Here is a 22,441-nt window from a genome sequence, read left to right on the forward strand (position 1 = left end):
GATCCTGGGGCCCCTCTGCAGTTTACCAAATGCTACCCCCTCTCATTTCCCACGAGATTATGTCGGTGTAGGGGGCAGGGTTCCGGGGCAAACAATAACTAATGACATCGCAGCTCAGATGGGTAATTACCCTGTCAGGAGCAAATGACACCTTCCCTGCCCCGAGTCGAGTGCACGACAGGGGGCAGGTACTTAAAACATGTTCTGTATCTGCAGAGAGGCTGCTCCGGCGCGCCGGTGGTTGTGGCCACGCGTGGAAGGCATGGCGTGAGTGTGCGTGGACTCAGGACACGGAGGAGGAGGGGCGCCAGAAACACCATTTGCTTTTGCTGAGCTGCTTGCGGACAATCTCTTCCTCGCGCTCTCGCTCCTTCCGGCAGCGCAGGTAGCGATCCTCCTCTTTCAGGTACCACACCGGGGGCCAGCGGCAGCGCTCAAAGAGACCCTTATTCTCTGCCGGAAGAGAAGACAGTCGCTGGGAACAGCCGGCGGGGCCCTCACTTATTACATACAGATGGGAACACACGCATTCTTACCCATCACACACTCCAACAGAGACACGCGCATTCTTACCCATTGTGCACTCATTGCCAGACGACACGCGCATTCTTACCCATAACACTCCAACAGAGACACGCGCATTCTTACCCATCGCCAGGCCCGGACTGGCCATCCAGTGGGTGGGCCAGGCCGGATTGACTTAGGGGCTGATGGAGCTGCAGCTCCAGGCCCCTACCTTAAAATAGGCCCAGTCAGGACCGAACTGACTGGGCCTCTACGGCCGCATTAACGCAGGGCAGAAGGGGCACCTGCCCCTTAAGCCCACCGCAACTGCGACTGGGTCCGCCACTCTAAGGGGTCGGGAAGCCACACCAGGGCCGGCCTTACGGGTGTGCGGCCGCACAGGGTTTAAATTAAAACATCGGGGGGGTTTTTTTTTTTTACTTTATTTAACATCCTCCATGTTAAATAAAGTTTTTGTTAACTTTATTTAACATGGAGGATGTTAAATAAAGTTAAAAAAACGCCGATGTTTTAATGTAAGCCCTGTGCGGCCGCAGACCCCTAAGGCCGGCCCTGGTGGGGGCTTCCCGGCCCCTTAGAGTGGCGGACCCGGTCGCAGTTGCGGTGGGCTTAAGGGGCAGGTGCCCCTTATGCCCTGCGTTAATGCGGCCGTAGAGGCCGCATAGGCCCAGTCAGTCCGGTCCTGCCGCGGGCCCGGCCCCAGTTGCTGCTTGCTCCGGCAACAAGGTAAGTAGGGTGAGGGAGGGGGGTGCAGTGAGAAGGGGCAGAGGGGGGTTAGATAGTGAGAAATGGGGAGAGGGGATAGATAGTGAGAGGGGGTACATAGTAAAAAGGGGGTACATAGTGAAAAGGGGGTACATAGTGAAAAGGGGCAGATAAGATGGGGAGAGGGGGTAGTGTGAATGCGTATGAGAATGAATGAATGAATAAATGTGTGGATGAATTGTGTGAATGATTTGTGAGACTGCATTAATGAATGTGTTAATGATTTGTGTGAATGAGTAAATGCAAAGATGGTACATGAAGGGTGGGCTTTCACAATAAACAAATAAATAAATAAATAAATAATGGGCTGCTCAGGCTTAAATGCCCAGGCCTATTTTTTGTCCCAGTCCGGGCCTGCCCATCGCGCACTCATTTCCAGATGACACACACATTTTTACCCATCGCACACTCCGAACACGCACATCTTACCCATCGCGCACTCATTTCCAGATGACATGCACATTCTTACCCATCACACTCCAAACAGAGACACGCGCATTCTTACCCATCGTGCGCTCATTTCCAGATGACACGCACATTCTTACCCATTGCGCATTCTGTGCCCAATAGTGACTCCTGTATTCCTACACCTCGCACACTCCGCTCCGAACAGCGAAGTGTGGATTCTTACCCATTGTGCACTCATTGCCAGACGACGCGCGCATGCTTACCCAACGTGCACTCATTTCTAGACGACACGCACATTCATACCCATCGCACACTCTGCTCCGAACAGTGACTCGCACATTCCTACACCTCGCACACTCCACTCCGAAGAGTGACTCGCACATTCCTACACCTCGCACACTCCACTCCGAACAGTGACCTGCACATCCTTACCCGTCACGCACTCATGCCAGACCCATTGCGCACTCTTGTCTATTTACTAACCCGTTACCTGGTGACATGTACTTCATCTCGCGGGGGAATTTTCGGCACACGGAGTTGTAGTTGGTGGAGATAAAGTGCAGACACCAGCTGGCCAGCTGTTTGGCGTTATGGAACTGGGGACAGACAGACAGATCAGCACCGGCATACAGACGGGAAAACACTCTACCTGCGCAGCCTGACTACATGGCACAGAGGACTCCGAGTGTCTGACCTGCGCAACCTCCAGGTGAAGCAGAACCTGCCCATCGATCTCCACCCCCTGGACGGAGGCGGCCAGGAGCTCGTCCACCGTGTGCTGCTCTGCAGAGAGAAACGGAGCGTCACGGCACAGAGCGGCGGCAACCTGCGTCAGATATCAGAGAGCTACGCCAGGCTACAGAGAGAGCTACGCCAGGCTACAGAGAGCGCTACGGCGCTAGGTAGGGCTACAGAGAGAGCTACACTGGGGTATACAGAGGGCAGATCGCTACGCCGGGAGGGCAGATCGCTACGCTGGGGTATACAGAGGGCAGATCGCTACGCCGGGGTATACAGAGGGCAGATCACTACGCCGGGGTATACAGAGGGCAGAGCGCTACGCCGGGGTATACAGAGGGCAGAGCGCTACGCCGGGGTATACAGAGGGCAGAGCGCTACGCCGGGGTATACAGAGGTATATCACGTGCAGTGAGCGAGCTGCCAGATCTCATTCCTTTTGGGTATTAATAGGATTTGCCCTTGTTTTGCAGCCCTGGTGCGACAGACACCGCGTGGTTTACCCCCCCGGCGCCACCCAATTGCCCACCAGCACAGGTCGATAAAAGGCGAGTGCTCATTGATCGGGTACTGCAGGGATTAACTCCTTAAACACTAGAGCTCCACGTCATGCATGGCATCTATTCCTCACCGCCCTTTCAAAGGGTTAACCGCTGCTGCATCGAGCGGCCCCGGGGGCCGTCCTCCATCTGGAGGTCGTATGGATTATCTGGCACGTTCTGAGAACGCCAGCAGAATAAACCCGCTGGGAAACGCGGACCGTACAGCGATGCCAAGTATCACACAGGCAGGGGCCGGTAGGGGCCAAGCGACAGGAGTCTCTTACCAGTCAGCGCCTGCAGGTGAGGGAGGCACAAGCGGTTGGTCAGCACCAAAAGCTCCATAGAGTCCAGAGCAGGCGAGGGGCAGAACTGGCCCAGGTACAGGTACTCGAGAACAGCCCGGAAGCAGGAGGTGGAGGTGCCGGGGAGGGAGACCTGCAAGAGAGGGAGAGGTCACGGCGTCAGTAAATAGCGGGACTAATGCGGGGCCAAACGTGACAGCAGCGGCGAGAAGGCCGAGGAGCCATGAGCGGCCTTTACCTCCCATGTGAAGCTCTCCCTGAAGGTGCCGCGGAACATGGCCACCATCCAGTCACAGTTTGCGATTAACAGAGGCTTGTGGGCCGGAACGGAGCCATCATCCAACGCAAAGACCACGTCTGGCCAAAGAGACAGAAGGAGAGACGGGAGACGGCCACCAAGTTACACCACAGCGCAACATCCGATACCCCCCAGCCCCCTACAGTCAGCAACTCCACTCCACACCTACCTGAAAAGAGCCCCCGGCTCAGACACTCCCTGATGCGGTTAGCTCTCCGCACGTGGAAGGCTTTGGTAATCTCCTGGTTCATGAAGGCCTCCTTGTTCAGAATGTTTGACACCATCATCCTCAGGTCGAAAACCTCCAGCGCCTCAGCGATGGTAGCCACCTGCATGAGGTCCGTCCGGCTCTGATCCAGGTGGCCGGTGTACAGGTACTCCAGAACCGCCCGCAGCGGCTCCAGCTGGACCAGCGCCTCCATCCGGACGGCCATCATCAGCCTTTCACGCCCTGTGACGGGGTCCTCCACCATATCCACGCAGACGCCGATAAAGCCTCGGCCCCAATCGCTTAGTTCCCTGCCCCAACCCAGATGGACTCTTCCCAAACTGTTCTGCACGTGGTCGCTCCATGAGGTCCGCAGAGCCCCGGAAGGGGCATCGTGTCTCCTGGTGCTGCCAGCCGCCTCCATACCCCCAATCCTGAGCGGGAAGCCGTCACTGTGAGGACTTCCCTTCTTCTCATGAAGATCCAACGTGAAGAGGTCATAGAACTTGGAGCAGGCCGTGGCCAAGTAGACTTTATGCGCAAAGACCTTCTCGCCGGCGTGGAGCTGGAATACAACGTCTGCGCACAGCGGGGTGGAGAAGAGGGCGGCTGGGCCCTGACCGTTGCTCTGCGGTGGCTCCGCTGCGTGGATGATGGGCGGAGGTGGCTTGGGAGGCAGAAAAGGAGCTTGCAGCAAAGGGCGCTGGACTTTCTTCAGGTGGGACTTCCAGAACTGCAGGTGTCTCCGTGAAATGAGTGCCGCCCGGATGGCGTTATCAAAGACGTCCTTCACCCCAAACTGCGCAACCACGCTGGTCTCATAGTAAGGGACCCCCAGGTCTTTGGCCACTTCGTGACCGGTCTCCGGAGACAGGATGTCTGTGGGTTTGATGGGCCTGGAAAGCAAAAGCCGGAGTTAGATGAATGCGCAGACTACTCCCTCGGCGGCCACAATACGGAGCTAAACCGGGAGCTTGCGGCCCGATGGCTCCAATGCTAGAAGCTGGAAGCCCTGGCAAGGGTATGCGTGGCTGCGATAACCCCGCGTGGCACTTCGCACTCTCGTAGCAGCAGTTTTTATGGATGACTCGTCTTTCTGAAAGCTGAGCCTCGGCCTCCAATTCACCCCGATCTCTACCAGATCCCTTAATCCTCTGCTCTTTGTGCTGCTGCCGGCCGGCGGATCACGGCACGTTATGCAGGAGCAATTTCACCGGCTAACGTGGCTGAGAACAAATAGCGAGCAGCCCCATGGAGGCTGCTGCCCGGCCCAGATGTGTGGCCACGGGGGACAGCCATCAACCTGGACAGACAGACAGACAGACGAGGCCGGCCACGGGTACAGTAGACGAGCCGGACAGATAGAGGAGGCCGGCCACTGGGACAGCAGACAAGCCGGACAGACAGACAGACAGACGTGGCCAGCTCCGGGGACAGCCATCAACCTAGCCGGACAGACAGACGAGGCCGGCCACTGGGACAGCAGACAAGCCGGACAGACAGACAGACAGACGTGGCCAGCTCCGGGGACAGCCATCAACCTAGCCGGACAGACAGACGAGGCCGGCCACTGGGACAGCAGACAAGCCGGACAGACAGACAGACAGACAGACGTGGCCAGCTCCGGGGACAGCCATCTACCCAGCCGGACAGACAGAGCCGGACACAAAGTTATAACCACTAAGAGCCTCCCGCTGTCTTCATCACACATTTTACCCCCCCCCGGCAGCGGCTGCACTGGGGTAACGGACGCCCCGCGGGGGCCACGCCATTGGCTAGATCCTCAGGGATATTATTTAACCCCACGAGTGCCGGGCAGGGGATAATCTCCGCCTCCCTGATTTCACTCACTTGGCCAGCGGGCGCCGGGCACGATTCACGGCATCCAGATCGGCGTATCGGAGGTCCAGCTGGCAGCCGACCAGCAACACGGGCGTGCGGGGGCAGAAGTGCTTGATCTCCGGGAACCACATGCTCTGGACGTGGCGCAGCGAGTAGGGATTGGCCAGAGAGAAGCACAGAACCACCACATCCGACCTGCGGGGAGGAAAAACACAGAGGGGCCCGCAGAGGGCCCATAAAACTAAACGGCTGGAACGTCTTAAAGCAGCTGGCCTCATACTTCCGATTACCCCACAGCTGCCCCTGCGTGTCGGGACTCTGGGCTCAGATAAAGCCGGTTTACAGCCGGCGGGCCCCAAGAGTTCGTTTACAGCCGGCGGGCCCCAAGAACTCGTTTACAGCCGGCGGGCCCCAAGAGCTCGTTTACAGCCGGCGGGCCCCCAGAGCTCGTTTACAGCCGGCGGGCCCCCAGAGCTCGTTTACAGTCGGGGGGCCCCGGGGTTCTTTACAGAGTGGGGGGCGTCTGGCACTCTGCCGGCACCACTGGACGGGGGGGGGATCAGCGCTCCGTGGCACGCGGGAGCCGCAGCCAAGCATCTCGTGAGCCGGGAGGACGAGCCAAGAGCGTTAACAGGACTGGCCAGGCCCCAGGTAACAGCGACTACCCTGCGGCCCCCGTCTGGGGCAATTCACCGGCAGCGGGGCAAAACAATTTACAGCCGGGGAAGAATTATAATGCAACACATTACAGGCCTTAAACATCCCAAAACGGGGTCTACTGCTAGAGTGTAAGCTCCTGGGTCAGGGCCTCCCGTTATACTGCTAGAGTGTAAGCTCCTGGGGTCAGGGCTTCTCGTTATACTGCTAGAGTGTAAGCTCCTGGGGTCAGGGCCTCCTGTTATACTGCTAGAGTGTAAGGTCCTGGGGTCAGGGCCTCTCGTTATACTGCTAGAGTGTAAGCTCCTGGGGTCAGGGCCTCCCGTTATACTGCTAGAGTGTAAGCTCCTGGGGTCAGGGCCTCCCGTTATACTGCTAGAGTGTAAGCTCCTGGGGTCAGGGCCTCCCGTTATACTGCTAGAGTGTAAGCTCCTGGGGTCAGGGCCTCCCGTTATACTGCTAGAGTGTAAGCACCTGGGGTCAGGGCCTCCCGTTATACTGCTAGAGTGTAAGCTCCTGGGGTCAGGGCCTCTCGTTATACTGCTAGAGTGTAAGCTCCTGGGGTCAGGGCCTCCCGTTATACTGCTAGAGTGTAAGCTCCTGGGGTCAGGGCCTCTCGTTATACTGCTAGAGTGTAAGCTCCTGGGGTCAGGGCCTCTCGTTATACTGCTAGAGTGTAAGCTCCTGGGGTCAGGGCCTCCCGTTATCCTGCTAGAGTGTAAGCTCCTTGTAAGATTTATTGCAATAAAATGAAATGTCTAAACTCCTCCCCTCCCACCTCTGCGCGACGCCAACTAATCCCAGGTATTAGCGCTAAAGACCCCCTTTCCGCACACACACCCCTGTACCGCCCACCGCCTCGCCCGTTCTGATTGGCTGGAAGGCAGCCGCCCACGGCGTTTACGACGGGCGCGACGTTAGGAGGATCAGAGAGACTTTGATGCTGCGGCGGGGGAGCGGTCTAATGAGAGCGTCAATCCCGGTATTACACATCCCGGGGGTGGATGCAGAGGACAACCTCCCAGCAGAAGAGGTAGAGGTTAATACACCGGGTTTGGTCCACCCTGCATCCCATTAATACCCCAAAGGGGCAAACAGCTTGGCATTGACCCCCGGCGTCCGCTGAGCGCTCACCTGCCATACGCAAACCTCCTGTCCTTGTGGTGGTCTCCAAACGTGTCCCAGAGACGCAGCGAGACGCTCACCTCGTCCACCACGTCGCGAGAGCGCTCCAGAACCTGCCGGAACGAGGAGACGGGTGAGCGTGTGCCGTGGGGGGGGGGCAGAGAGGCCTCGGTGGGCTCCTCCACACATACACAATCACCCCGTCATTTACGAGGCTGTGAATCCCGCCCCCCAGGCTGTGAATCCCGCCCTCGCGGACCGGCACTCACCTCCTGGCACACCCGGTACTGGTCGATGGCCCAGACGGTGGGCACGTGGGTGGCGAGCAGCTGGTACTGGGTGAGGGTGGCATTGCAGGCTCGGGCGCAGATGAGCCGCGTCTTCCCCACCGCGTTGTCTCCGACCACCACGCACTTTATGGTCTCCACGTTGGGCCTCTCATAGTCCACGTCCACGTCCATTTATACCACGCTGCGGGGCAACGGGACACGACTTTAACCCCTCCCACGCACCCCAGGACCCCCGCAGCACGCCTGACCCCTCTAAGCCCCCCTCAGAGCCCGTCTCCCATGTGACCCCCTCGGAGCCCGTCTCCTGTCTGCCCCTCGGACCCCGTCTGCCCCTCGGAGCCCCCCCGGACCCCGTCCCCTCTCTGGCCCCCAGAGCCCGTCTCCTGTCTGCCCCTCGGACCCCGTCTCCTGTCTGTCCCCCGGACCCCGTCTCCTGTCTGCCCCCCAGACCCCGTACCCTTTCTGGCCCCTGGACCCCGTACCCTTTCTGGCCCCTGGACCCCGTCTCCTGTCTGCCCCTCGGACCCCGTACCCTGTCTGCCCCTCAGACCCCGTACCCTGTCTGGCCCCCGGACCCCGTACCCTGTCTGGCCCCCGGACCCCGTCTCCTGTCTGCCCCCCAGACCCCGTACCCTTTCTGGCCCCTGGAACCCGTCTCCTGTCTGCCCCCTGGACCCCGTACCCTTTCTGGCCCCTGGACCCCGTCTCCTGTCTGCCCCCTGGACCCCGTCTCCTGTCTGCCCCTCGGACCCCGTCTCCTGTCTGCCCCTCGGACCCCGTCTCCTGTCTGCCCCTCGGACCCCGTACCCTGTCTGCCCCTCGGACCCCGTACCCTGTCTGCCCCTCGGACCCCGTACCCTGTCTGCCCCTCGGACCCCGTACCCTGTCTGCCCCTCGGACCCCGTACCGTCTGCCCCTCAGACCCCGTACCCTGTCTGCCCCTCAGACCCCGTACCCTTTCTGGCCCCCAGAGCCCGTCTCCTGTCTGCCCCCCGTCTCCTGTCTGCCCCCCGTCTCCTGTCTGCCCCCCAGAGCCCGTCCCCTTTCTGGCCCCAGAGCCAGTTCTCTGCCTTTTATACCCCCTCCGCTGAACATCATTCTCTATTCATCAGCCTCCAGAACAATCCCCGCCCCAAATACCCCCCCTCCCCACACCACACATCCCCCCCAAACCCTTCTCTTTGCCCCATCCTTTCCTCCTGCACCCCAGACCCTTATTCCTCCCCATAGCCCATCTTCCTGCCCCGGTACCTCTCCCGGCCCCCACGCTGTCTCCTCTTCCTCCTCTTTCGCATCCTCCCCCTGGGGTCCAGGCTGTGGCCCCGGCCTCGATCACCCCCGCGGGGCCCGCACACACTATGAGTCTCCAGCAGACGCGACCCCGCTACCCGAGTCCGTGCAGCCAATCACAGACAGGAATTCATGACAGCGAGTACCAGTAGCCAATCAGCGCTGGGCCAGCTGACTGGGCCCTTCCTTTTACTCTACCGCACCCTGTGTTGGCTTTCTGACGTCCCGCCCCTTTAGCCCACAGTAGCCAATAGGATCATCAGAGGCGTGTTCCGAGGTACCAATCGGCCCCGCCCCTTCCTCACGCAGCTCTTTGAGCTTCTAAACACAAACCAGACCCCGCCCTCCACTATAAGCCGCGCCCCACAGCTGGCGCTGAAGACGCCTTCTTTAAAGGGACAGAATCGTCAGCCACGTGGATGTGAGAATGTGTGACGGAGTGCGACGTCATTGAGTGAGCGTTAGCATGACTGCAGTGTCCACTGAGTGGGCCCTGGGCTTGTTGAGGATAGTGCTGGTGGTCCCCGGTCCTGCTGAGGGGAGGGCTGGTGGCCAGCTGGTCTCGGTGAGGGGAGGGCTGGTGGCCCCCCGGTCTCCTTCAGGGCTAGTGCCCCCTCGGTTTCGTTGAGGGGAACGCCGGTAGCCCCCTGCTCTGACAGGACTGTCCCTTATTTACTGTGTCTTGGTTTTCTTGGGACAGTCCCAATTTCCGAGCGCTCTTCGACCCCCCCCCCTTAGCTGTAATACACTGACACTAACTCCCATCACTCAGTGCCGGTTATATACAGAGGCCGCGCTCCCCTCCGGACGGACACTAACTCCCATCACTCAGTGCCGGTTATATACAGAGGCCGCGCTCCCCTCCGGACGGACACTAACTCCCATCACTCAGTGCAGGTTATATACAGAGGCCGCGCTCCCCTCCGGGCGGACACTAACTCCCATCACTCAGTGCCGGTTATATACAGACAGAGGCCGCGCTCCCCTCCGCACTGACACTAACTCCCATCACTCAGTGCCGGTTATATACAGACAGAGGCCGCGCTCCCCTCCGCACTGACACTAACTCCCATCACTCAGTGCCGGTTAAATACAGACAGAGGCCTCACCCCCCCTGCACTGACACTAACTCCCATCACTCAGTGCCAGTTATATACAGACAGAGACCACGCTCCCCCTGCACTGACACTAACTCCCATCACTCAGTGTTGGTTATATACAGACAGAGACCGCGCTCCCCCCCCCCGCACTGACACTAACTCCCATCACTCAGTGCCGGTTATATACAGACAGAGACTGCGCCCCCCCCCCGCACTGACACTAACTCCCATCACTCAGTGCCAGTTATATACAGACAGAGACCGCACTCCCCCCCCTGCACTGACACTAACTCCCATCACTCAGTGCCGGTTACATACAGACAGAGACTGCCCCCCCCCCCCGCACTGACACTAACTCCCATCACTCAGTGCCGGTTATATACAGACAGAGACTGCGCTCCCCCCGCACTGACACTAACTCCCATCACTCAGTATATACAGAGACCGGGAGCGCCACGAGTACTGCAAGTATCACGAGCACCGGGAGCGCCACGAGCACCCGGAGCGCCACGAGTACCGGGAGCGCCACGAGTATCACGAGCACCGGGAGCGCCACGAGTATCACGAGTACCGAGTGCGCCACGAGTATCACGAGCACCCGGAGCGCCACGAGTATCACGAGCACCGGGAGCGCCACGAGTATCACGAGCACCGGGAGCCACGAGTATCACGAGTGCCACCGCAGACAGGGGCTTCAACATCACCTCCTCCCCATCCCAGCCGTCTCTCCTATCGTCTACCTTCCCCCTCACCCGCCGACTAGATTGTAAGCTCCTGGCCCTCTTCTCCTTTGCACCAGTTTGTTATTGTATTGTTTGTTGTGTTTGTTGTATGTGGTATTGTATGTGTTGTGGTGTTGTATGTGGTATTGTATGTGTTGTGGTGTTGTATGTGGTATTGTATGTGTTGTATGTGGCATTGTCTGGCGAATGTGTTGTTTGTGTTTTGTTACTGAGAGGGTGGTGGATATGTGGAGCAGCCTCCCAGCAGACGTGGTAGATTTAAGCAGAGCGTTTCTGAGGAACCGGTGGAACGACGCAGCTTGGAAGTGAATTTATTCGCAGTTACGGGAAGTCTTTTCTGGGAGGTTTTAGGGGCGGAAGGAGGGGAGAAGCGATAAATCGCGGCTGAAGATGCCCTGCAGTACCCAGCGGTGACCACACGGTGGCAGCAGAGCCTGCCAGGGGCGCCTGATGTGTGTATAGGGTGCGTGTATCCGCTGTGTATATGCACTACACTCATTGGCCACTTTATTTGGGACTCGTGTTCAATTGCTTGTTAACACAAATAGCTAATGAGCCAATCACACGGCAGCAGCTCAATGCATTTAGGGAGGTAAACGCGGTCAAGACAACGGGGCAGAAAGGGGATTTCAGTAGACTTGGGAAAAAATCTTCGGATTCCGCGAATATTCACCCGTTCCTGTCTTCTGTTCTGGTGAATATTTGCGTGCGTTCTTCATGTTCGTTGTTTTTTCTTCTTTTTTTTTTTGTAGAAGGGGTTAATACGGGGTTAACGCAGTACGGACTACGCAGCAGCTTTGGCGCCAGGAGTTTGAATGTCCGTACGAGCAACTCTATTGGTCGCCTACAGGGGCCTCCTCTGCCATCAACCAATGAAGTACATCAACCAATGAAGTACACCTGTTAGTTGACTGCAGACGAGCCCCTGCTGGTGACCAATAGGGTCGCTCGTAAAGACTTTTAAAATCCTTTCCCAGCAACTTGGCCCGCAGAGACCACTGGCCTCCCTGCTACAACAGTTAAAGGTCCGTACGAACGGCCACTAACGTCACCTTTAACTCTTATAGCAGGGAGACTGGTGGTCTCTGCCGGCCAAGTTAACCCCTGACGGCGAACCTGCGGATTTCCGCTTCTGTCAACCCCTGCCATGCCGTGAAGATAAGGTAGGCTAGATGGGGAAGGGACCGGGGAGATGAGTAGACGAAGGCGAAGATTCTTCGTGTTGTGTGTCTTCGTCTACGTTTTACCGCCGTTCTCTTCGTTTCTTCGGGACGAACATTTAAACGCACTCTTCGCGCTCCTTTTCATGTTCATGTACAGGCCGACTGGTTCCAGATGATAGAAAGGCGACAGTAACTCAAATAACCCCTCGTTACACCCAAGGCCTGCAGAATCCCATCTCTGAACGCACAACACGTGGAACCTCGAAGCAGATGGGCCACAGCAGCAGAAGACCCCACCGGGTGCCGCTCCTGTCAGCTGAGAACAGGAAATTCGCACAGAATCACCAAAATTGGACAATGGAAGACTGGAGGACACTGCCAGGTCTGATGAGTCTCGATTCCAGCTGCGACATTCAGATGGCCGGGTCATCAACATGAAAGCGGGGATCCGTCCTGCCTCGTATCAGCGGGTCAGGCTGGTGGTGGGGGTGTAATGGTATGGGGGACATTTTCTTGGCACAGTTACGGCCCCTTAGTACCAATTGAGCATCGTTTAAACACAATTCCCTACCCGAGTATTGTTGCTGATCATGTCCATCCCTTTATGACCGCAGTGTCCCCATCTTCTGATGGCCGCTTCCAGCAGGATAATGCACCGCGTCACAAAACTCACATCATCACAAACTGGTTTCTTGAACATGACGACGAGGTCACCGGATCTCAATCCAATAGAGCACCTTTGGGATGTGGGGGATGGGGGATTCACATCATGGATGTGCAGCCGACAAATCTACATCAACGTGGTGAGACGCCATCATGTCCATACGGACCAAAATCTCCGAGGAATGTTTCCAGCACCTTGTAGAAAGTCTGCCACGAAGGCAAAAGGAGGACCGACCCGGGACTAGCGAGGGGTAACTAATAAAGTGGCCAGTGAGTGTATATATAGTGTGAGTATACAGTATATATATATATATATAGTGTGAGTGTAGGACAAGGATGGAATCTGCCTCCTCCGGTGGTGCAGAGCTCCATAATACCTAATAAGAAGTTCAGAGGAGGTAGTATGGGGGCCCCTGTCCTGGGTCAGGCCAGGGCCAGCAGTCCCATATATCCCAGCTTCAGCGCCACTGCGCATGCTCACCATTCGTGCACATGTCTGGAGAATGGAATCAGGACTGGGGGATTGTGCAGAGGTAGAGCTTGGCAGGGCAGTCGGATAGAGTGGCAAAAACGGGACAGTCGGATAGTGGGACAGTTGGGTGGCATGCAGTCCCCCTGGCCGGAGCCTGCACAGCCGAGCAGAGGCCTCCTTCAGTTGTGTTGGGAATAGACCTTATTGCCTCGTGTCTGCGCATGTTCTGTGCGCCTACCACGAGCAATTAACCCTGCGAGTGCTGCTTTATGTGCATTCCAGTGCATTTGCCCAATTCACCTCCGCCGTATATTCCCTTATACGGGTTGTTTATATTTTTACATTTTACGTTTTTGTATTTTCTTTATTTTAAATGTTTACATTTCATATATTGTAGATTTTTTTAGATTTTAAATGTTTTTTTAGATTTGAAATGTTTATTTTTAATATTTTAAATGTTTATATATTTTACATTGTTGTGTTTTGTTAGATTTGAAATGTATATATCTATTAATGATTTTAGATAAATTAGCTTTAGCGGAACATGTGACCCCGCTCTTCCGAGTCTAACGGCTTGAAATGGGTGTCCTTGTTGCCCCGTGGTCCCCCCGGCGCGTTTGGGTGACATTTTGTAATGCCCTGGTCGTCACATCTCGATTACGGATGCCGATCTCGTTCTGTTTGCTCCGTCTCCAGGGTCACACAGTGTCTAATCTGTGAAAATGTCTACAAATAATGGTTGTGCAAGTTCAGTGTATCTTCTCATTCCTCAAATGGCCGAACCAGACGCCAAGGAACAGGTGCCGTACTCTGACCATACCCCGGCGGTGATGCCCCTGAGACTGTGTGTGAGGGGGTACCTTCCGAGCAATCTCGCCCCACGCCCGGAAGGACGAAAACTTGTGTCGGTTTTCTCAGCTTCCTACCTTTACAGATAAAACAATGACATTGCTTGAGGAATAGTTCTAAATAAATATATAACATTTTGGGCAAAAGCGCCATTTTCAGCATATTTTTTTCTCCCTGACCAGGAGATTTCATCCTATCCTTCTTTCTCTCTTAGACATTACTCCTCACTCCTCTGGTTTCTGCTTATGATTTTTCGGGCCTCGTCATCTTTTTTTCTGCTTCCAGCTGCTGAATCCACGTGAGAGTGTCTGGGATTCTCTCTGGTTCGGCCCCCGGGCCGCACGTTGGATTAGATATCCTCGTAGGCTGCCACCATGATGTAACATTTTCCATTCCATTTGGGAATCCACCAAGTCCCAACAGGCTCTCTTTAATTCTCCATTACCCACCATGTCCCGCTGTCCTGGAGAGTCCTGCTCCGAGTTCCGTGTATTTCCCCCTTTGTAGTAGTATGTTTCATGTGTCGCTTTATAAATTGTGTATGCGTGAGTGTATGCCAGAGGAGGCTCCTGCCGGCGACCAATAGGCTCACTCGCACGGCCTGCTTTGAAATCAGGAAGCTTTGGGTTTAAGGGTTCGGGTAACTGGATACATCTTGGGTCCCAAAGATTCTACAATTGTGGCAGGATGCCATCGAGTGTTGGGTGATCCATAAGATCTTGTCCAGACCTCTTGGTGGACTTAAAAAATGGGAGACTCCTTGGACGTGACCCTCTTCTCCTGGCAGTGTAACACATGGTCAGTCATGGACCGTATTAGAATGAAGCATGTCAAAAGCAGCCCATGGCCGTCGGCCTAGAAGCAGCTCAACTGGTGTTGTACCAGTGGTAGCATGTGGTGGTGGTGGTGGTGGTCTCTAACGAAAAATAAAAGACACCGACTTCTGAGGAGATACGGGCCTTTGGCTAGTTGAAGTTCTTAAAAGTCTGCACAAACCGTTCGGCTTGGTCATTGGTCGCTAGGGTGGTGAGGCACGGTTAACTTGTACTTGATGTTATGAACAATAACAAAACACTAAAATTCAGGGCTTGTGAATTGAGCCCGGTTATCTGTAACAAACTCACTGGGGTATCCAAACGTGGCCAAGAGCTGTAATAATATGGCAATCGTGGCTTTTGTAGTTGGCTGGGTTATCAGAAACACCTCGGGCCATTCTGAGTGGGTGTCAATTATAATCAGGAAGGTTTGCCCTTTTATTGGACCTGCAAAATCCAGATGAAGGCAAAACCAAGGACCCGCAGGCCAGGTCCAGGGCTGAATACGTGGTGGGTCTCTGGAAGTTTGTGCACATCCTATACAAGCATTGACATAGGCTGTGATATCGGCTTCTATATAAGGCCACCATGTGTAGCCTTGTGCTTTCTGTTTTCATCTGCGTGGTACCAGGATGAGCAGCATGTAGCAAGTCCAAGAAATGTCTCCGTAGGGTTTTGGAATGATCACTCGTTCTCCCCGTAAGACACATTTGTCATTCACAGCCAATTCCATTCGCTTCTCTTAGTAAGGTTCGCGATCCTCTGTTATAGTCACCGGCCAGCTAGTTTGTGTAAAGGAAAGCACTGTTTCTAGAACAGTATCCTTCATCGTATGGGCCTACAAATCTTGACAGATGGAAAAGAGTATGGAGGCATTTCCGTCAGCTGAAAGATTGCATCTGCATTGGCGTTTGCGTCATGGCTTCGATACTGTATACAGTAACTGGTGCAGTTTCAGTTGCCCGTGTAATGGTGAGTCCTTTTTCAGTTGTCTTGAGGACAAACTTGTCCCTCAGAGCCGCAAGTAGGAAGTCCCTAGATGAACAGGTGGAGGCCAGTTTGCGAATGGGCACTGTCACGGAGCTGGCTAGTCCGACCGACTACCTCCGCTGACTTCTGCTCCCTTAGCCTGGGACTCACACTCTTTCCCCGGTTCCCCAGTCACTCGCCGAGACTCAGTGTCGAGTAAAACCAAACGAAGACTGATTTATTTCTCACACACAGGGCTGGATATATCCAGCACAACACACATTTATATAAAACAAGATATTGGGGTACAAACCGCCCCCTTAATCTGCCTCCCAGAGACAACAGGGGCAGTGACGGGATTAACAATATGTCTGCAGTGGTGGAACTGGTGGGGGGCTGACTTAAATGACATATTAGCACACCATGGGGGGGGCTGACTTATACAACATATTAGTGCACCATGGGGGAGAATAGTGTGACATTAAACTGAAACAATGGCTGTCACTCCCTGGTCAAAGTCAGGGCCCATAGTCGGTAGGGAGGAGGCTGTCTCTCAGGCCTGTCCAGTGACCCCAGTGATGGAGGGTTCCGTGACAGGCACCACGTAGGCCTTAATATCTGCCCCTGATTGCTGCTGCTGCTACTGCCACCAATAAAAGCGGAATCTTTCTGCAATTTCCAGCGGTTTTGGCTGGAAATGATCCTCTGGTAGTTTTTGTCATACTGCCAGCATTTTGCTTGCTGGTTTCTCAGGAAACAGAAGGCCTCTTACGGGGACATGTTTTATGTCCCACCTCAGGGACACAGGAACACAGCCTCCTTTGGGGGGGTTACATGATATGGTATTCCAGTCCAGGCACTCCAGGAGGTCTGCTCTCCATCAAACTCACTGTCTGAGTGAACTCACTGGGCTGTGTCTGTGGAAGGCATGTGTAGTGAATACAATACCTTTTATTTTGGAGTTCAGGCTGGGTAGGCCTTTGTACATCCCATCCTCGTCGCTAGTCCTGTCTGCTTCACATATGATGCCAGTAGTTTCATACAACCTTGTTTTATTGCTGAACAATTACTGAATAATCAGGTTTATTAATACTGACAGGAATGGAGGTGAATCACTGCTTAACACTGACTGACTTAAAATGGCTTCTCTGACCTGTGAGTCATAACAGAGGCGGAGGGAAAGTGAGAGGCAGTAACACTGGGGACCACGCCTGGGAACTTCTGGGCTCCGGCTACCCGGAGCCTTCCCTTGCGGGACTCGGCCAGGACTGCACACTGAGGTCGGTGGGCGTTCCCGCTGACGGCAGCGGGAAACACCCCCATTTAAAGGAAAAATGGGTGGGGAGCGGGGCGTGTGAAGCTCCTGCGACCCGGGGGATTCAGGTCTTGACCTAGAGAACCGCAGAAGCAGTGCTCACTCGGCAATCTCAGGTATGCTGGGGACCCCCCATGTATGTAAAGCTTTATGACCCCCACTAGGTCTGGGGACCCCGCATATTTAAAGCTTTATGACCCCCACTAGGTCTGGAGACTCCCCATGTATATAAAGCTTTATGACCCCCACTAGGTCTGGGGACCCACCATGTATGTAAAGGTTTATGACTCCCCATTATGTCTGGGGACCCCCCATGTATACAAAGCTTTATGACCCCCCCCACTATGTCTGAGGACCCCATGTATGTAAAGCATTTTGACCCGGAGCCTGGGCCCTCTGCGATGGGAGCCCACACAAACACGTATATAAATAAAGCCCATTGTTCGCTGGTTTGACCAGTTCCTTCCCTTTTGTCTAATTTAAAGAAAACAAAGTAAATTACGCGGCGAGGATACGGAGCTTAATGAAAGCGAGCGGGGGAGGGGAGGAGAAGCCTCGGTCCTACAGGACAGAGTCCACTGAAAACTCCCATCGAGACCAGTAACCTTAAGAGTGTAACCAATAACCTGACCAGTAACCTGACCAGTGTGACCAGTAACCTGACCAGTGTGACCAGTAACCTGACCAGTGTGACCAGTAACCTGACCAGTGTGACCAGTAACCTGACCAGTGTGACCAGTAACCTGACCAGTGTGACCAGTAACTAACCAGCCGTCTGCGAGGAACCAGCCTGAAAAGTCAGATTCTCTTTCTATGAGCAAAACGCACACATCTGTACACATTATGGCACCGCATCATGGCTCAGTAATTGCCCCCATTGTGTGCAATTACTGAGACCAGAAACCCCCACATGCCCCTCTGCGTGACCCACTTGCCCCTCTGCGTGACCCGGTATGTCTCCCCATTTCCCCCCTTATGAAGATTTGGTTTGATGGATATTTGGATTAAAGACGTTGCTATGGCGCTGCCAGCCGGGGGCAGTTAGCGGGCAGGTGAACGTGGCAAGGGGTGGGGGTGCGGGGGTAAGGGGTTAGTGGCCTCCAGTCTGCAGCCTTATTTGGTATAAATAGAGTTGTCTGCAGGAAGACATGCCCCCCCCCCCCACACAAATATTTCTGGAAGTTTCCGGACACTGAGAAAAAATGCAGCCCCCCCCCAAACGTACAGCAGAGTAATGACTCCGGAGGCAGCGGCTGGGAACGCACAGGGTGGGGGTAGGAGTCTGCACTTCACTGATACCCCAGGCAGCTGAAAGCACACCCCACACAGTCTCTGAGCGCCTTCTACCTCCTCTGCAAGGAGGCTGTTCCAGAGAACTACTACTCATTGTGTAAAGACTTGGCCCTCAACTCTTATTCTGCATATCTCGTTTCTACTCGGCTTTTCCCTCCACCGTGTTGGAGGTCATGGTTGACTCGGAGCAAGTGCTTGCTGTAAAGCGGCCATAGTGATGCCCCCCCAACCCCTGTGCCCCCTCTCACCTCCCCTGATACCCCTCTCTCCTCCCCTAATGCCCATTTCTCCCCCGATCCCCCTCTTTTCTAGGCGGTCAGAATGTTTGCTGGGTATGAGGGTATCGCAGGGTTCTACAGCCCTAAAAGCCCCGATAATGTGTATAGAAACAGCAGGAAACCACCTTATAAATTAAACGGGGTAAATAAACCCAATTATTCTTCTTCTAAATACCCCACTCAGTTATAATATTACCCCACCCCCAGCCACGCCTCTAACCACACCCCAAAAGTGTCCCTCTTTGGCCACAGCTGGGAGGGGTCTGCGTTGCAGTGGGTGGAGCCTGCACAAGGAACTGAGGGATTCAGTGAATTTGGTTGAATGGTTTCCATGGTGATTGGGTCAGGCCCAGGATGTTTCTATTACCCCTATATGGCAAGGAACCAAAAGGACACAGGCCATGGGGGGAGGGGTTACGGGTGTGGTTAGGGCTTGGCTTCACCCAGATATTTTGTTGGAAGCTATTGACTTCACTCTCTCTATACCAGCTGTCCAGGGCCGGCCCCAGTCTTTCTAGCATTTCCTGCTGCTCTAGGCAAGCAATTTCTGAAGTGCCCTCTCCTGGGGCAGAACCTACCTGGGAAGCTGCCGCTGCACTATGGCTGGGTCTGACTGCATTATACCTGTTCAGCCTGGGGCCCGAGGACATGTACTCGATGCACGGGACGCCATAAAGGCTGCAGTCAGGGGGTGAATGCTGCCTAGTGCCCCTGTTACTACGGTGACCACATGCCTTTCCGGAACAAGTATCATTTATACGTATTGCTGACCAGATAAAGTGCTGCCCTGCGGTATGGAGGATGTATAACTGACTGGTTCCCTTCTATGAGTCTATACGTCCCTCCATACTGCAGGGCAGCAATATGTATACATTGTACGCATCCCGAAAAACATGGCCGATGTGTCGCCCCGCTTGTTGCCCTGGTCACTGTATGCAGAAACACACAGCGATGCTTCTGGCAGGAGCCCCAAATCTTCAAACCAGAACAGCCCAGGGGACAAATGCCCCCCTGCCCCCTCGCCAGCCCTGACTGTGAGCCTGCAGGCCGAGCCCTCTGGCGCGGCGCGTGCACAGAGCTGCGCACACCGTGGGAATCTCTGACGGGCACCTTGAGAAAGTCAAAGTAATTGCAAAGTTCGGGAAGAAAGTGCAGCTGAGAGAGAAGGAGGAGGGGAGGAGGGGAGAAGGGAGAGGGAGGAGGGAGACTGGGAGGGAGAGGTGAGAGAGGAGGACCAGCATCCAGTGAGAGTAGGGGGCCACAGAGCAGCCACATCCCAGGATCACCATGAACCCTCTCAACCTGGACACGTACAGCCTGTCCCTCCTCGCGGCCAAGGAGGACATCGTCAGCGGCAGGAGCTCCACCGACTGGTGAGTGCGCGGGGCAAAGGAGACCGCAGCGAGCGACTGCATTACCTACCTGCCCCAGCCAAGCTCCGTCTTCCTGTCTTCAATCGCTGCTGTCAATCTCTGCCCCGCTGCTGTCAATCTCTGCCCCGCTGCTGTCAATCTCTGCCCCACGTGTGTCACTCTCTGCCCCGCTGTTGTCACTCACTGCCCCCTTTGTGTCACTCTCTGCCCCGCTGCTGTCACTCACTGCCCCCTTTGTGTCACTCTCTGCTCCCCTGCTGGTTCTCTCTGCAAATCTGCTTTCATTCTCTGCCTCCTCTGCTGTCCCCACTGACCCGCGTGTGCACCGTATGTCAGTACCGTGTATGTGCCGGGAAGTCCATTTCCCATCTGTGTATTTGTTTCCTCGTTCCTGGTGACATCTCTCTACTCTCTGTTGATTATGGTGACTATATGCCCACCATATACCCATCGTATTCCCACCCCATACCCATCATATTCCCACCCCATACCCATCATATACCCACCTCATACCCATCATACACCCACCTCATACCCATCATATGCCCACCCTATACCCATCATATTCCCACCCCATACCCATCATATTCCCACCCCATACCCATCATATTCCCACCCCATACCCATCATACACACCCTATAGCCACCTCATTCCCACCTTACACCCACCATATTGCCATGATATACCCACCTTATACCTACCTTTTATGCAGACTGGCAGGGGCATCGGCTAGGGCGAGGGCTGGCGCATCATTGTCTACTCCTGCCCCTGGTGCCAGAATAAAATGCATAAGAAATGACAGGCAGGGGGCAGAGACCACGATTCCCGAAGACCTTTCAATTTCACGGCCCCTGAGAGCGTTATACGGCCCGTCACACAGATCCTTTTACAGCGCCTCCCTCACACCTCGGACGGCCATCTGGACTGCGGCGGAGGAGGCCACGTGTCTGGCTGACGAGTCGGACCCCATCTGTTCTCCCAGCTTAATGTTCAATCCCAACATTGATGCGAACCAAGTCCCAGGGGAAGCCCCCGTCCACTGATAATGGGGGGTATCTGGTATCAACAGGAGGAAGCTCGCCTTCTGCCACCTGATGCGACAACACAGAAGAGTCCTGGAGGTGACCATCTGGCTGCGTCCGCATGGCGCCCCCAGTGTCACAGACCCCATCCCTGGACGGATCTCCATATTCTGGAGAGAGTTCAGAGGAGGGCAACTAAAACGGAGAAGAATGAGCAGGAAAGACTGACGGCTCTCACTATGTCCGGCATGGGAAAGAGAAGAGAGACAGGGAACAGAAGATTGGAGATGGGAGAGCGTGACGGGGGAGAGAAGAGAGAGAGGAGATGGGAGAGAGTGACGGGGGAGAGAAGAGAGAGAGGAGATGGGAGTGTGAGACGGTGGAGAGAAGAGAGAGAGAGGAGATGGTAGACAAAAGGGGTGAGAGAGATGGTAGAAGAGAGAGGGGATGGAAGAGAGAAACGGGTAATCGATGGGAGATGGGAGGAGGAATGAAGAGAGAGAGAGAGAGAGAGAGAGAGGGGATGGGAGAGACATTTAAATCCTTAAAGGGATAAAGGACAGGAGGGAAATTTATTTCAAAGGAGGAGAAAAGTTACAACAAGATACGGGAATCCAACGCTAGAGCGTCAGAGGCTGAGAAGGGAATGGAAGGAAGTTTTACTTTACCGGGAGGGTGGTAGATAAGTGGAACAGCCTCCCAGCAGACGTGGTAGAGGGTAATACAGTGAGGGAATTTAACATGCATGGGATAGGCATACGGCTCCTGAATCTAAGACGAAGCCATTGGGTGCCGTCACATTCTATGTCTCTATTGCAGCCCTGGGGCTTTCCCTCATGCAGGAAGGCATATGAGATCAGGATTGGGGCGCTGAGGGTGGGTAGAAGAGGAAGGAGGGGTATAACTAGTTTGGAGGTCAGGGGGTGAGACACAGGGGACGGTTATCTGTGAAAGATTCCACATTTTACTCAAATTCTCTGGAATTTTTCTTACATTTAGAACTTTGATCGGGTCAAAGGTTCCTGAGTCATAAATCAGAGCGCTGAGAGAGAGAGGGGAGTGAGGGAGAGGGACAGGGGAGTGAGGGAGGGGGACAGGGGAGTGTGTGAGAGAGGGACAGGATGTGAGTGAGTGTGAGGGGGTAGTGTGCGAGAGGGATAGGGAGTGAGTGAGGTTAGTGTGTGAGAGGGATAGGGAGTGAAAGACAGGGAGTGAGTGAGAGAGGGTAGTGTGTGAGAGGGATAGGGAGTGAGTGAGGGGAGTGTGTGAGAGGGACAGGGGAGTGCACACTAGTGAACACAACTCAATGGGCCGGTTGCTAAGGGCGCACTGGTATATGACATCATATCATAGCGTTCAGTGGAATGGGTGATGGCTGCGGAGGGGCTTCTGTTT

At 55.0% G+C, this 22,441-nt stretch overlaps 1 protein-coding gene across 1 annotated transcript; it reads right to left on the reverse strand.

Moving 5' to 3' along the window:
- Positions 1-283: 283 nt before the first annotated feature.
- Positions 284-7,871, reverse strand: LOC149281061 (rho-related BTB domain-containing protein 2-like). The gene is made up of 9 exons (XM_089499801.1): positions 7,680-7,871; positions 7,420-7,523; positions 5,638-5,823; positions 3,748-4,682; positions 3,519-3,637; positions 3,263-3,413; positions 2,393-2,481; positions 2,189-2,294; positions 284-453 (listed from the first exon to the last, which is right to left on the reverse strand). The coding sequence occupies exons 1-9, from the start codon at positions 7,869-7,871 to the stop codon at positions 284-286; spliced, it is 2,052 nt and encodes a 683-aa protein (XP_089355927.1).
- Between the last annotated feature and the right edge of the window lie 14,570 nt (positions 7,872-22,441).

The sequence above is a fragment of the Sceloporus occidentalis genome, unplaced genomic scaffold, assembly GCF_023333645.1.
Source record: "Sceloporus occidentalis isolate IW3139 unplaced genomic scaffold, rSceOcc1.0.p SCAF_140, whole genome shotgun sequence".
Taxonomy (NCBI): Eukaryota; Metazoa; Chordata; class Lepidosauria; order Squamata; family Phrynosomatidae; genus Sceloporus; species Sceloporus occidentalis.